The 17,279-nt window shown below is 39.2% G+C and overlaps 1 protein-coding gene across 5 annotated transcripts in view; it reads right to left on the minus strand.

Annotated features, from left to right (window-relative positions):
- Window positions 1-1,094: 1,094 nt before the first annotated feature.
- The window catches only part of LOC115220347 (tyrosine-protein kinase BAZ1B), a 117,958-nt gene continuing 101,773 nt past the window's right edge, over window positions 1,095-17,279 (minus strand). For 4 of the 5 annotated variants that reach the window (XM_029790453.2, XM_029790454.2, XM_036509818.1 and 1 more), the window contains 3 exons: window positions 4,337-4,414; window positions 2,539-2,682; window positions 1,095-1,334 (listed from right to left, as the gene is read on the minus strand). In XM_029790453.2, the coding sequence (XP_029646313.1) occupies window positions 1,167-1,334; window positions 2,539-2,682; window positions 4,337-4,414 (390 nt within the window). In that variant the 3' untranslated portion in view covers window positions 1,095-1,166. Of the gene's footprint in view, window positions 1,335-2,538; window positions 2,683-4,336; window positions 4,415-12,340; window positions 12,389-17,279 lie in introns of those variants that run through there. The other variant, XM_036509820.1, reaches the window with a different exon arrangement.

Genomic DNA, 17,279 nt, shown 5'->3' on the forward strand with positions numbered 1-17,279 from the left:
CCTCCTCTCAACCATCCTACCCATGCATGCATGGAAGATGGATGTTAAACGATGATGATGAAGATATATACATACACACACATCATCATTTAACATCCATTTTCCATTATGTGTACATGTGTGTATTATGTATTTTAGAAAGATGTCATTAACAAAAGATGAGAAAATTTTCCATTGTCCTAAAAATGGCAAAACATGAAGAAAAAAAAACCTGTTCAATTGTCCAGGTATACCAACTGCACAGAGTGGTCTGGACAGCTGCCAGTAAAAACAGCAGGGCGGTAGACCAAGCTATCCTGGAATCCCTGAGCCATGGCAGTTGGTGTGGATTAGTGAATTCTGGTGTGTGTGTGTGTGTGTTTGGAGGGAGGGATGAAGGCTATCATGTAGGGGTAGGTGAGAAATGTGGAAGAGAAATAGAAAGAGCGGGAAACAAGATGTACATTAAGAAGCTCAAAAGAAAACAACTTGTTGTTAACTGGTTTATATTAATGCTAAAGAAACTTTTCAATCACAGTCTATCTCTTTAAGCATGTGTACTAATATAAATACATATGCATATATATACACACACACACACACACACACACATATATATGTACACACAAACATATATATATATATACACACACACACACATATATATGTACACACAAACATATATAACACACACACACATATATATATACACACACACATATGCATAATACATATATACATGCCCAAACACACACACACACATATATACTCTACCCAATGTATTGAGTTCTATATTAGATAATGTTTGCACTATGTAAAATATATTTTTATATATCATTACAACTCTTGCATTAAGAAATATATATATATATATACATACATATATATATATATTTATTTATGTATGTGTGAATCTATATATATACATACACACATACACATGCGTACAAACATATCGACATGCCAAAAAATTAGAAAATGCAGCAATGATGTGTTGAAGTATTCTTTTACAGGGTGAGAAGGTGAAACAGGGTCACAAGAAGATTGTTTGTGTGTAATGGAACAATGAGTGACAAATGAATTCTTTTATTTTTGGGCAAAATCCACACCTCAGACCATTTTTTTTAATTATTATTATTTACTTCAGAGTTGATTTTTTTGAATATTTTTTCTTTCTTTCTTTCTTTTCATATACAATGGCCCCTTTTTCGTGTACCATAACAGGTGTATGCTTGGTCAGTATATCCATTTGTACTTTTCTTTCGGCTGTATGGGTATTGGGGCAGGAATTTCGATAAAAGATTGATGAACTGTTTTTCCAGCAGAACCATGCATCGGTAAACTTCACTGTCGACCTGCAACGAGAAAGAGAAAGGTTTTAGAGAGATACTGATTACTATCAATGGAACAAAAAGGATGAGGGGTGGGGTGGGGGAGAAGAGCAGAGGCATGGTTGAGAGGTTAAGAAGTGAACTTCACAACCCCATGCTTTCAGGTTCAGTACCACAGCATGGCACAATAAGTGTCTTCCACAACAGTCCAGGGTCAAGCATTGTCTTGCGAGTGAATCTGGGAGATGAAAACTGCAAGAAACCCATCAGTAAGAACTTTGCTTTCCCAACCACATGGTTCTGGGTTCAATCCTACTGTGTGGCACCTTGGGTAAGTGTGTGTTCAACTATAGCCTCGGGCCAACTGAAGCCTTGTGAGTGGATATAGTAGACCAAAGGAAGAAGCCAGTCATATATATATGTGTGTGTAAAAAACAGAGAAACGAAATATGCAACATAAGAACATTCCCTTCATCAGTTGTCCCCTGCTTTATCTACTCCGCATAGGTATGTACATATATGTATGTATATATGCATATATTTATATATTATTTATATTATATATATATATATCATCATCATCATCATCATTTAACGTCCGTTCTCCATGCTAGCATGGGTTGGACGGTTCAACCGGGGATCTGGGAAGTTAGAAGGCTGCACCAGGCCCCAGTCTGATCTGGCAATGTTTCTACGGCTGGATGCCCTTCCTAACGCCAACCCTCCGTGAGTGTAGTGGGTGCTTTTTACGTGCCAAGCGAGGCTGGCAACAGCCACGATCGGATTGGTGCTTTTTACATGCCACCGGCACGGAAGCTAGTCAAGGCAGTGCTGGCATCGGCCACATTCGGATGGTGCTTCATCATTCAACATCTGTTTTCCATGCTGGCATGGGTTGGACGGTTTGACAGGAGCAGGCCAGTTGAAGAACTGCCCAGGTTCTGTGTTTGTTTTGGCATGGTTTCTACAGCTGGATGCTCTTCCTAATGCCAACCACTTTATTGTGTGTATTGGGTGTTTTTATGCAACACCGGCATCAGTATGTTCACATGGCACCTGTACAAGTGCATTTATGTAGCACCAGCACCCACGAGCCCGTAATCATAAGTGTGTGCATGGGTACATATATACATGTATGTGTAAATGTCTAGTATGTGTGATATCAACAGATATGGGAGATGAGTAAAGAGGAGGGAGAGAAAAATAGGAAAGAAAGAATGAACCTTACTGAATTATAAATGGCACAATTTCGGAACATGAGTGATAGATCTTCAACAAAATTTTCAGTGTATTTATATTCTGCATCCACAACTTTATGTTTTATCGTTCGAAGGTCAATTGGGTTGGCAATTAATTCGTAATAATCAGGGACCTGAATAGAAAAGGAGACAAATAAAGAAAGGTCATTTGGCAATTTACTGAGAAGAAGAAGAATGTATTAATCCTTTAGCATTCAGATTGTTCTGTTAAATCATCATCATCTTTGTTTGTCTGTCTTCCATGTTGGCATGGGTTGGATGGTTTGAAAAGATCTGGCCATGCAGAAGGCTGCACCAGACTTCTGTCTCTGTTTTGGCAGGGTTTTTTTTTGCTTGGATGCTCCTCCTAACACCAACCACCCAGCAGAGTGGACTGAGTGCTTTTTACATGGCACGAGCACAGGTGAGGTCAGTTTTGGCAGTTTTTACAGCTGGATGCCCTTCCAAATGCCAACCACTTTACAAATGTCGACTTTATGCTTTTATATATATATGTATATATATTGTTTCTTTTATTCTTTTACTATTTCAGTCATTTGATAAATCGATCCCAGGACTTATTTCTTAAGTCTAGTAATTATTCTATTGGTCTTTTGATGAACCGCTAAGTTACAGGGACAGTGCTTTTTATTAACATTGTTTTGACTTAATCATGAATTATCTTGTAGCTTCATATATTTGATGATATGGTAATTTATTTTTAGAATGACATTGTAGGGTACAAGTGAGGGGCCGGATTTGGCCACTTTGAACATAAAGCAAGTAGTGTATTTTGGCCAAATATGGCCGGTTTAAATGCTAAAGGGTTAAGTTATAAAAGCTTTAAATCCCAGATAAACACAATACTCTGTAAGTTGAACTAATCTTATTCAACCTTTAGCATTTAAACCAGCCATATCAAGCCTCAAATATTCTCCTTGTTTTATGTTCAAACTAACCAGATCTGGCCTCTTGCACCTACCCTACAATATCAGTCTAAAAATATATAACCATATTACAGAGATGTCAAAGCTACAAGATAACGCATCATTAATTCAAAACAATGTGAGTAAAAATCATTACAGTTGACAGAGTAATTTGAATGCTGAACAGTTAAAGGTCTTTGCTGAATAGACCTTAATAAGAATAAGGTGTCAATATTCCAGAAGATTAATCTAATTTTTAGAATGTATATTTATATACATTATTTATATAAACTATGTCTGTGTTGTAAAGAAGTCCATATTTTGATGATGAGATTTTAAATTCGGTCCTTCTGCGTGGGAACCATGTTATAGGATTGGGATGACCAATGCCTTGTGAGTGAAATTTGGTGGACAGAAACCTCTATGGAGGTTCATCATCCATTTGTTCATTCGATTTAACGTCTGCTTTTCCATGCTAGCATGAATTAACTGAATATAGTATTCAAGGCAATGTTTTACAGCTAGATGCTCTTACTGATACTAATCCTTATGGTATCATCATCACCATTTAATGCCTGTTTTCCATGGTTTGGACAGTTTGACAGAGGCTGGTGAGTCAGAGGACTGAGACAAGCTTTGCTATCGATTTTTGCATGGTTTTCTATGGCTGGATGCCCTTCCTAGTGCCAGCCACTTTACAGAGTATACCAGATGCTTTTTACAAGGCACCAGCATGCATGCATGCATGTGTGTGTGAGTGAATTCTAAAAGATCAACTAAGGATAATTTGTGAATAATTAAATAAACAGATTTTCAATGTAAGAGTATTGTAAGAAGCTTCTTTGTTTTTTTCTTAACAAACCTGTCGTTCATCAACGGGAAGTCTGAATGGCCAACTGCTCTTGTTTATTATCAACCGAATTAAAATTGCTTCACAAATCTAAAAAGAGATACAAATTGGCAATTTATTAGATTGTGTGTATATATTTGTATGAGTGAAAGTGTTTACATGTGTGTGTGTGTGATTCTCAATATAGAACACAGTTATCATACTTTAAATGTAAATAAGATTTGTGCAACTGATTGCATCAAAAGACAGGAGTATCTGTTAAGGTCAAATAGAGATGAATACAGTATCTGGATGATTAGGTGGCAGAAACAAGAGGGTAGTCACACTAAGTAACAATATCCAGGAAAAGAAAACCTATCATTCATCTGTTGTTTGATAAAGCTTATTGCAAAAACGGAAAGAAATCAATATATTTCAGTTGTCTAACCCTTTAGCATTTAAACCGGCCATATCTGGCCCAAAGTATTCTGCCTGTTTTATGTTCAAACTGGCCAGATCAGGTCTCTCACATCAACCCTACAATATCGTTTTAAAAATTAACAGCTACCTTATCAAATTCTCATAATTACAAGATAATGCATGATTAGTTCAAAACAAAGTGGATGAAAAAGCATTAATTTTGGTAGAATAATGCGAACACTAAAGGGTTAACCCTTTCGTTACCAACCCGGCAGAAACAGCCTCTGGCTCTATAGTACATATGTCTTGTTTCCATAACTTTTGAATTAAAATCTTCCACCAAACCTTAGTCACAATTTATGTTCCTAACATTAGCTTAATGGTAACTAATTTATTTTACTAAATTCTTTGTTATATTTAAAGTAATTGAAAGAAATACGGAACATCTCATAATAAATACAGTAACGAAAGGGTTAAAAGAGATTATTGTGATAGACACATATAAATGGAAGCACTCCGTCGGTTACGAAGACGAGGGTTCCGGTTGATCCGAATCAACGGAACAGCCTGCTCGTGAAATTAACATGTAAGTGGCTGAGCACTCCACAGACACATGTACCCTTAACGTAGTTCTCGGGGATATTCAGCGTGACACAGAGAGTGACAAGGCCGGCCCTTTGAAATACAGGTATAACAGAAACAGGAAGTAAGAGTGAGAGAAAGTTGTGGTGAAAGAGTACAGCAGGGATCACCACCATCCCCTGCCGAAGCCTCGTGGAGCTTTTAGGTGTTTTCGCTCAATAAACACTCACAACGCCCGGTCTGGGAATCGAAACCGCGATCCTATGACCGCGAGTCCACTGCCCTAACCACTGAGCCATTGCGCCTCCACAACACATATAAATATGGAGACATACAACATGAATTGTATTTTGTGCAGCAACCTCTGATGATGTGAGTGTAGAGGATTATGAATGGTCACTGAAACACATTTAATGATGTTTTAAAATAATTGATTTCATAATATACTCTTTAGACTTGATTTTTGTACACCCATACACATATAGGCGCAGGAGTGGCTGTGTGGTAAGTAGCTTGCTAACCAACCACATGGTTCCGGGTTCAGTCCCACTGCGTGGCATCTTGGGCAAGTGTCTTCTGCTATAGCCCCGGGCCGACCAATGCCTTGTGAGTGGATTTGGTAGATGGAAACTGATAGAAGCCTGTCGTATATATGTATATATATGTGTGTGTGTGTGTGTGTTTGTGTGTCTGTGTTTGTCCCCCTAGCATTGCTTGACAACCGATGCTAGTGTGTTTACGTCCCCGTCACTTAGCGGTTCGGCAAAAGAGACCGATAGAATAAGTACTAGGCTTACAAAGAATAAGTCCCGGGGTCGATTTGATCGACTAAAGGCGGTGCTCCAGCATGGCCGCAGTCAAAATGACTGAAACAAGTAAAAGAGTAAAAGAGTATATTACAAACGAAAGAGATACATCACAGATAAACTAAACAAGTAAATTTACCAAGATTTAACCTTTACTCTTTCATTTGTTTCAGTCATTTGACTGCGGCCATGCTGGAGCACCGCCTTTAGTTAAACAAATCAACCCCAGAACTTATTCTTTGTAACCCTAGTACTTATTCTATTGGTTTCTTCTGCCAAACTGCTAAGTTACGGGGACCTAAACACACCAGCATCGGTTGTCAAGCGATAATAGGGGGAGGTAAGACAAACATAGTCACAAATACATACACACACACATATATATATATATATGATGGGCTTCTTTCAGTTACCCTCAACCAAATCTACTCACTAGGTTTTGGTCGGTCAAAGGCTATAGCAGAAGACGCTTGCCCAAGGTGCCACGCAGTGGGACTGAACCCAGAACCATGTGGTTGGTAAGCAAGCTACTTACCACACAGCCACTCCTGCACTTTTGTTCAATTCTTAAATTCAGTGTGGACAATTTTATTTGATACAATATTCCCATGATCCTTTGCAACCTACTGCAAAACACAAACTACAAACCCCTGTTGCTATCATTTCATTCTGATGCTGAGACTGACAAAACCTTGGAATGTTAATGGCTTTAAGGATGCTATTGTGAAGAACTAATAAGGTAAGAAGAAAAGAAAAATCACTCATAAAAAAGAACAAACTTGAACATGGATGTGTTTATATGATGGACTTTCCCATCAAAGATGACGTATGAGTGTTCAGCTTTTTCCAAACAATCTGCACAAAATTATTTGTTTTTATTGTGATCAAATCAGCGTTGTCTGAACAGGTGTATGGTGTACCGTGCATCAGGTGTTGAAGTGATTGCCAGAGCAATATGAGATGAAGTGTTTTACTCAAGAACACAACACACCACTTGGTCTAAGAATTGAAATCATGATCTAGTGATCATGAGTGCAACACCCTAACCACTAAGCCATGTGCACTCACACACACACAAACATATATATATATAAACTATGTACATGTAGTACTGAGCATATCATTGTATCAACCAAACAATTGAATGTTATACACTGCTGACCACAATGCACTTCCTCACATTGGTGTAGTTCCATAAGGTGCCATGCCACTCTTGAACAGAACACCAGTCTGTCACAGGGTGACCCGTTTACAGCTGAGTGCGCTGGAGCTACATAAAATGAAGAATTTTGTTTTATAACACAATACACCACTTGTCTGGGAATTGAAACCACGATCTTGCAAACACTTAGTGCAACACCCTAACCACCAGGCCACACATCTTCAGGGTGAGTATTTATATTCTTTACTACTCTAGGCATAAGGCCTGAAATTTTGGGGGAGGGGGGGGCGGGCTAGTTGATTAGATTGACCCCAGTATGCAACTGGTACTTAATTTATCGACCCCAAAAGGATGAAAGTCAAAGTCGAACTTGACAGAATTTGAACTCAGGACATAAAGATAGACGAAATACCACTAAGTATTTCACCTGGCATCCTAAAGTTTCTGCCAGCTCACCACCTTGGTGAGTATATATATCGGAACACAAATGCAACTGCCATTTTAACCAATAATATCTGACGACACTCACCCATCCAACTTCATTTTATGTAGTCAGCCAACAGATGTAGTTCATTGTCTGCCACAGAAAAAATTCCTGTTCCACTATATATGATCACAGATACCCTTCACAAGGCGTCATTCAAATTTATTTTCCTATTATCTCTGTCCACCACCTTGATTTCAAACATACACACATTCACACAACTCTTCAGTTAACAATGAGATGTCATTCAGTTCTATTTTGCTAAACATGCCACCCCATTCTCTTGATTACATACACTCATCCTTTTCTATCCACACAAGTTCATGACATCAAACCAAAGATTTATAGTATGTATTCTCACGAAAAAGCATTCAGCCGTAAAAAAACACACTCAGAAGCATAGCGCAGGCCCCCGCCTGGTCAGCTCCTGTCAAATGGTCCAACTCATGCCAGCATGGAAGGAGGATGTTAAATGATGACGATGACGATTCTTTTGTAAGTCCTTGAGCTGTCTTTTTCTTTCTAGCAACCTGACTAAATGCTCCGTTCACAATATAGCTTGACCACACAAAGTGTTTTCAGGACGATAAGCATTCTTAGTCTACATCTACACAGACACCTCAAAAGTAAATAGACGCCGTCATTTAATCTAGTATTTAGCAGACATACTTTATAAGCACCATCCGATCTTGGCCGTTGCCAGCCTCGCCTGGCCTCCGTGCCGGTGGTACATAAAAAGCACCATCCGATCGTGGCCGTTTGCCAGCCTCGTCTGGCACCTGTGCCGGTGGCACATAAAAAGCACCCACTACACTCACGGAGTGGTTGGCGTTAGGAAGGGCATCCAGCTGTAGAAACACTGCCAGATCAGACTGGGCCTGATGCAGCCTCCTGGCTTCCCAGACCCCAGTTGAACTGTCCAACCCATGCTAGCATGGAAAGCAGACGCTAAATGATGATGATGATGATGTAACCATTTGAGCAGTGTACTAATGAATAGTCTGCACAGATACAATGGTATACTGAATGGGTATCTGTGTTTACTAATGAGATGTCTGTGTATACATTTGGATCTTGCAAATTTCAACCAACATACCTACAAGAGAAGCAACACTGACTCAAATACTGATATATATTTCTTTACTACCCACAAGGGGCTAAACACAGAGGAGACAAACAAGGACAAACGGATTAATCGATTACATCGACCCCAGTGCGTAACTGGTACTTAATTTATCGACCCCGGAAGGATGAAAGGCAAAGTCGACCTCGGCGGAATTTGAACTCGGAACGTAACGGCAGACGAAATACGGCAACGCATTTCGCCCGGCGTGCTAACGTTTCTGCCAGCTGGCCGCCTTATACTGATATAGGGAAGGGAGGTGACTCTTAAGTCCAGCCACAGTGAACCTCACACGTGCTAGTGACAGGAAGAGCATCCAGCCATAGAAAAACCAAGACAGCAACAAAGATTGTCAATTGTTCTCTTTTTTTTTTGTGCATACCAGAGGACAAGGGATCACGACAAGTGTTAGGACACAACGCTGGATTAAACCCATTTAGTCATGGAAAAATGGACAGATGACGATGATGATTATAAGAAGTAATGTTGCACAGTTATTGTGCAATGAACCAATTAATGAAGGACTTGTATAGCATTTGAACTTGTACTATTATTAAATGCTTTGCTTCCAAGCAAGATATCTGAGTATCCAACATGTCCCCCATGGAAGGCAGGAAACTGATCCTTAGAGCTGCAAACAGACTGCTGGAACTCCTGTAAGATATATTCTCTTTTTTTTCTTCTTTTTTCTGTCTTTTAAACCAATCCTGCAGAGCAATGGATGAGAAGGGAAGGGCATCTCATTGTTACGCTCCTCCATTCATAAACGAGGTTTACTTGTTTAGCCCAGGTAAGTACTGAGTGAAAAATCCTATTATCAGAGGCATTCCAGTTATGGCCAGCCATCCTGTCTTTTTCTCTATATCAGTGAAAATGTCATTCAATGTATCCTTTCTTTATTGTCTCCTCATCACCAATTTCCATCCACACCAGAGCAGTAGTCTCATTGTGTATGCGTATACACATGTGGTATGGCCAAACAGTTAATAAGTTTGTCTCCAAATCAAAAGGTCCTAGGTTTGATCCCATTGCAAGGCATCTTGGGAAAATGGACATTTTAAAAAAATTGGGCAGATCCATACATTGTGAGTGAAATTGGATAGCTGGAAACTATATAGAAGCCTCTGTTGGATGGACTGTACCAGCAATTCAAAGGTACAGCTTAGTCACACACTGTGTCATGCTGATTGTGTCTGAAAATTACACTGGAGAGTAGATGTACCTGTAGAATGTTCTCAGTCAATTACAGGTTACTTCAGGAGCAGATAACTCAGTTGACTGAGCAACTGAATCCTCGTAGCCAAACGATGAAGATCCCTGCACCCCTCTTCATATGTATGTCTATCTATATGGTGCAAGTACCCTGCCTCCTCAGGTTTATAGATTTGTGAGCGACATAGTGACTTCAATAAATGCCAGTGCCCCCACCCCCACCCCAAAAGTGACCCAGTACAGACTGTAAAGTGGTTGGTGTTAGGAAGGGCATCCAACAGTAGAAACCATGCCAAAGCAAAAAATTGGAACACAATGCAACCCATAGATTCATCAGATCCTTGTCAAACATCCATGCCAACATGGACATTAAACGATTGCCAGCTTCACCTGGCCCCCGTGCCGGTGGCACGTAAAAGCACCATCCATTCGTGGCCGTTTGCCAGCTCCGTCTGGCACCTGTGCGGGTGGCACGTAAAAAGCACCCACTACACTCACGGAGTAGTTGGCGTTAGGAAGGGCATCCAGCTGTAGAAACACTGCCAGATCTGACTGGGCCTGATGAAGCCTTCCGGCTTCACAGACCCCAGTTGAACCGTCCAACCCATGCTAGCATGGAAAGCGGATGCTAAATGATGATGATGATGATGATGATATAGTTACTAGTTGTTTTGTGTATACAATGATACCACAAAATAAGAGAACTTTATATCCAGGTAAATATTTAATGTGTGAGATTATAGACAGAGCCTACAACATTCAGTCACTCAGCTTCAAGTCCTTTACTGTTGCACATTCACCAGAAAGGGGTGGTTGATGGGCAATGATCCTTCTAATTGTTTTGCTGTGGGTGTTCTCAGCAATTTACTTGAGACCCAATTTTGTCTTCCAATGGGAAGTGTGTGTCAAGGCAAGTAACCATCTTCGCTTAAAAATATTCAATTTCATTTTGAAAACCTTGTGTGCACACATCTTATTGCCCATGTGCACGCACATGCATGAGTATAGTTTTAGAGGGAACAATAATAATGTCGATGGAGCAACAAACCCCTGCTTGATTTTCATTCATATTTATATTTTGTCTTTAACTTGTTTCAATCATTTGACTGCAGCTATGTCAAGACTCTACCTTGAAGGGCTTCAGTCAAACAAATCAACCCCAATCCCTTTTTCTTTATGAATTTGGTACTTATTCTTTGTTCTTTTTGCTGAACCACTAAGTTATGGTGATGTAAACAAACCAACACACTGGAGGACAAACACACTGATATATACATGTATGTGATGAGCTTCTTTCAGTTTCTATCATGGGGCTATTGTAGAAGACATGTGTCCAAGGTGCTGCGTAGTGGGACTTGAACCCAAAACCACATGATTGGGAAGCAAGCTTCTTAACCACACAACCAATACTATTGATATCCAGATACTTTCTCAAAAGTTAACATTCCATTTGACAAAAATAAAGAATGAAGAACCAATGACATAGGCTGTATGTGGTCACCTGACCTGCTAGAAAAAGCTGCAAAGTCTACCTCAAATCACACCCTACCATCTTAAAAGAAAAAAAGATAAGTTCAAACTACACAATAACTTGAAAACGATGGTGTGATGGTTATGGCTGGAATGTCTTGAGATCTGCTTGACCAATGATGCCTTGGAGCTACACAAGAACATCTACTGAACTAATTCTTTTTCTTTCTCTAATCTGTACAGATCCTCAATATTTATTGATGTTCATCAGCATCACAATTCTCGTGACTCTTGTTGTTTAGTTCCCAAGTCAACTTTGATCAAGCGGCCCTCCAGTAGTGACCATCCTATTTTTTATCATACTATCAGTATCATTTCATTTTTTTTCAAGACGATAGTTGTATAATGTGAGGGAGATTTGGCTGCCATATCTAGCAAGTTGATTGGCTTGTGCAATCTGAGAGAGCTTTGGTTGATATTTACAGCAGGTTTGAGTGGCCTCAAAGAAGGTTGTTGAATATGTGAGAAATTTGGCTGCTATTTTCAGTATTTTGGATTATTACATAGTGACTTCTTTGTTAGCTTGTGTAGTTTTGATGGCTATTTCTAGCAGGTTGAGTGGTCATACAGAGGATTGCGTAATTTAAGGGAGATTTGGTTATTTCTAAAACATCAAGTAGTTGCACAGTCTTTCTTATTGGTTCATGTAATTTCAGAAGAATTTGGCTACCATTTCTAACAGATCAAGTAGCAACATATAAGCCTCTTTCATTGGCCCATATACCACATAATTTCATAATTCTATAAACTTCACCATTGCTTCAGACTATGTCATCACTACTTCACTCCACAAGTAACTTAACTAACCCAGCTGAAACCACCTCTGGCTCTGTAGTACAAATGTCCTGTTTTTAATTAGAATCTTCCACCAAACCTTAGTCATAATTAATGTTCCTAACACTAGCTTAATGATATCTAAGTTATTTTAACTAAATTCTTTATATTTCAAATTAATTGAAAGAAACAAAGAACATCTCAAAATAAATATGGTACCAAAAGGGTTAACATATACAGCACTTCGAGGCCCCCTCACCCAGAAGAGCTCAAAATCTTCAGTGGTTTTTCAAAGCTGCTGATATCCTGAATTACTCCAAATGTATCTCTTGTATTTAAAACATCTGGTTTCTTCTTCTCAACCCTTTGGCATTCAAATTACTGTCAAATGTAATGTTTATTTATTCACATTGCTTCAAATCAATTATACATTAGCTTGAAGGGTAGGTGTGAAATCCTGGATCTGGGTGGTTTGAATATAAAACAGAATATTTGGACCAGATACAACCAGTTTAGATATTAAAGGGACAATCTAGTCTGTAATACATCCTGCTCAACATTTTGTGTATCCAGTGTTTGTTTGCATTGACAATTAGTTTTTAGTTCATTTAGCTCCAGCTTAAAAAAAAGTTTTCTGAAGCCATGAGGCTTGTGAGGTTTACTGTTAACTAGTTTTATTTGTGGTCACCTTTAGCTTTTTTGAATTCCTTAATGATTTCATTTATAGTGGATCATTAGACAGGTTCACCTCTGGCCCCTTGTTAAAGTAGCCAAACGAGCAAAATAGCTTCCATGCAGTTGTACAACCTACTTTAATTAGCTACCAACTTTCATCCAAATTTCAGCTTAGAGTCACAAAAATAGATTAATGTATGGGATAGTCCTGATTATATAACAGGAAAAAACAAAGGACAACAGAATAGAGAAAGCTTTGGCCTCTATTTAATTAGTGCCTTAGTCATGCAGGACCATAAAATTGGTGGTTGAAGAACATAAATGAACTAAGAGAAAGTTGTAAGTCTAGTCTAAAAATTTTGATTTATTGATTAGTCATGTTAATTGCTAGGCTTCTGAGGTTCAGATGTGGTTATGTGGTCAAGAAGGTCACTTTAAAACCTTATGGTTTTTATCTTCAGTCCCACTGTGTGGCACCTTGGCCAAGTGTCTTCTTTTATAGCCATGGGTTGATCAAAGCCTTGTGAGTGGATTTGGTTAATGGAAATTGAAAGACTTTTGAGTTTGTGTGTGTGTGAGTATTTCTTTATCATGACATCATGTGGTAGTTGCAAATAAATGTCACTATCTCACGAGTGGTGGCCATTCATTTCCAATCTTCATAAAAAAAACATTCATCCAAAAACAAATATAAACTTGCTTGAAAACAAGGTTAGTGACAGGAAAGGCATCCCAGCCATAGAAAATCCTCCTCCATCTGACCCATGCAAATATGGAAAAGTGGACATTAAGACAATGATGATGATATTAATTTAGTTACTTTGGGGCTTCTTCACTCACGATCTTACTCCAACATCTTTTCTAAATCTTTAGTTAGAACCAGGATATGATCAAATAGATTTCCCCATTTGTGTTGATGCTACATGAAAAGCAATCCGTACACTCTGTAAAGTGGTTGACATTAGGAAGAACATCCAGTCATAGACACCATGCCAAAACAGACAAATGGAGACTGGTGCAGCCCTTCCATTTGCCATACCAGCCCCAGTCAAACCATCCAACCCATGCCAGCATGGAAAATGGATGCTAAATGATGATGAACACATTTTGAATTCCTTTGAGATGAAAAACTTTCAAGACTAAAATGAAGAGGGCTAAGGGAAAAAATCATGCTAAACAATTGCTCTATACATTTAATTCTTCATTGAGATCTGCATCAGATTGAAATCAACTTTATTTTTCATCATCATCACTATGAATCTTTCTACAAACTTTAAGACATCTGTTTGGTAGTGTACATCTGTTGGTGCAATAACTACATCAACCATCATGAATAATATCTGATTAGCGATACCTGCAATGGCTGGCTTGCAAAGCAAGCAGCCAAATATCATTTATTAAGGATGGCCTGTGGAGGCCAAGAGTACCACCCTTTCCTTCAGACTTAGCAAGCTAATAAAAAATTTTAAAAAATCCTACTAAGCCATCAAACAAAACTCATGGCTCAGTGATTAGAATATTTGGCTCACAAGTTTTATTTCCAGTAGCATGTTGTGTCCTTGAGCAGGACACTTTATTTCATGTTGCTCCAGTCTAGTCAGCTGGCAAAAATGAGTAGTACCTGTAATACAGCCATGTCACATTAAATCTCCTTGAGAACTATGTTAAGAGTACGTGTGTCTGTGGAGTGCTCAGCCACTTGCATGTTAAATTTCAAGAGCAAGCTGTTCTGTTGATTGGATCAACTAGAAAACTTGTCGTCATAACCAACAGTGTCAGTTTTATTTAATGTGGCCCTGAGAGCACAGTGCCTGAGAATGGATGAAAGAGGGTCACAACTGAAATGCTTTTGGTCTTGTTTGCTGGATACATCATCATCATCACTTAACGTCCGTTTTCCATGCTAGCATGGGTTGGACGGTTTGACCGGGGTCTGGTAAGCCATGGAGGCTGCACCAGGCTCCAGTCTGATTTGGCAGTGTTTCTACAGCTGGATGCCCTTCCTAATGCCAACCACCTCATGAGTGTAGTGGGTGTTTTTTACGTGCTACCGGCACAGGAGCCAGCGCAGGCTGCCAAACGGTCACGATCGGTTGGTGCTTTTATGTGTCACCAACACGGACGCCAGGCTAAGCAATAATTATCACAGCAAAGTGAAATGATTTCAGTGCCTTACTATCGCAGCTTTGCAGTAGTTGCAAGTTATTTCATTAAGTCAACAGCCGTACTGCTTACTTAACAGTTATATCTATATAATAAAGGTTGCGGACATGACCATGTGGTTATAAATTTACTTCACAACTATGTGATTTCAGGTTCAATCCCATTGCACAGTACCCTGGACAAGTGTCTTCTTGTGTGGACTGGAGTCTTGTGAATGACATTAAAAAAAAGGTAGAAACTTTGTGGTAAGTCCAAAGAAGGGACCACGCCTGTTCTTGGACGATAAATTTATTCCTTCGTCCAGTTAAACACTATCACCTGGTCCTTGGATGGCTTTACTGGAGATCACTTAGTTGCAAGCTCAGGTTTTGGCCCTTAGGATAAATTCTTCTCACAAGTCATGAAGGCACTGAAAAGTGGATCATAGATATTGTCCATATTGCTCAAACACCAAATATATAAACCATAAAGTAAATGCCCTACTCAGTTGTCCATCACTGGCCAGATCAGCATCATCTGACCTGACTGTCTCAATCCAAACTATAGTGGTCTATGTGAAATATATCAGTCTTCCAACCATGGCCTTCTGTTAAAAAATCATTGTGATCCATGACTGAGCAGAATTATGATAAAAAGATTCCCTGTCATGTCCAACCTATCCTTCTCTCAGGCATCGAAAACCTGAGACTATTTTATTCAAAGTACCCTTTTTTGAAATGGAAAATCCTTGGGGAATTTGGCTGCTATTTTTAGCAAGTCCATCAACCACATAGATGAAGACATCCTTTTTGATTCACATAGCTCTTGTTATTCTTTAGTACCAGGTTTCTCTTGAGTAGTCATATGATAAAGTGCTCCTCCTACACTATCATCTGACTTGAGGGAGATTTGGTTTCTATCTCTAGCAAGTTAAGCCACTACTCCCTAAATCATAGAGGTGACAATGATGATGCCACTAACCTGAAAGGCAGGAATGAAGAAATCAGTAAGGAATGCAGGTGACTTCTTAAGCACAGATGAAAGAACTTTATAGTTTACTTCCACCAGGAGCCTCTAACTTGCTGGAAACAACAGCCATATACATTATATATATATACATATATATATATGTATATGTGACCTGGTGAGTACCGCTGCCGATTTTTTTCCTGTCTTCCCTTCTCCTGTTTCCGATGAAGAGCTCCGCTCGAAACGTCAAACCCTCCTTCTTCCCTTCTTTCCTGAGCGTCCAATAATACTTTATTTGTTCCACGTCCTCGCGTAGCTGGGTTTTTTTTGTGTTTTCTTGTTTGGATTAACTTTATATATATATACACACCACATCATCATCATCATCATCGTTTAACGTCCGTTCTCCATGCTAGCATGGGTTGGACGGTTCGACCGGGGTTCTGGGAAGCCAGAAGGCTGCACCAGGCTCCAGTCTAATCTGGCAATGTTTCTACAGCTGGATGCCCTTCCTAACGCCAACCACTCCGTGACATATATATATATTCTTTTACACGTTTGTCATTTGACTGTGGCCTACTGGAACATGACCTGAAAGGGTTTTAGTCAAAGAAATCAACCCCAGGACTTATTCTTTGTAAGCCTAGTACTTATTCTATCAGTCCTTTTTGCCAAACAGCTAAGTTACGGGTACATAAAGACATCAACATCGGTGGTCAAGCGATGGTGGGAGGACAAACACAGACAACAAAGACATACACACATAGATACATACATATATATATATATATATACAACAGGCTTCTTTCGATTTCCATCTACCAAATCCATTCACAAAGCTTTGGTTGGCCCAAGGCTATAGTAGAAGACACTTGCCTGAGATGTCACACAGTGGGACTGAACCTGGAACCATGGGGTTGGGAAGCAAGCTTCTTACCACACAGCCACACCTGCACCTGTGTGTGTGTGTGTATGTATATATATATATATAAATATATATATATTTACTGCTAAATGTATGCTAGGTCATTACTAATGACATACAATCCTTGTAGCAACAGATACACAAATCTTGTTCCTGAAAGGAATCGCATGCA

This window comes from Octopus sinensis, linkage group LG16, assembly GCF_006345805.1.
Source record: "Octopus sinensis linkage group LG16, ASM634580v1, whole genome shotgun sequence".
Taxonomy (NCBI): Eukaryota; Metazoa; Mollusca; class Cephalopoda; order Octopoda; family Octopodidae; genus Octopus; species Octopus sinensis.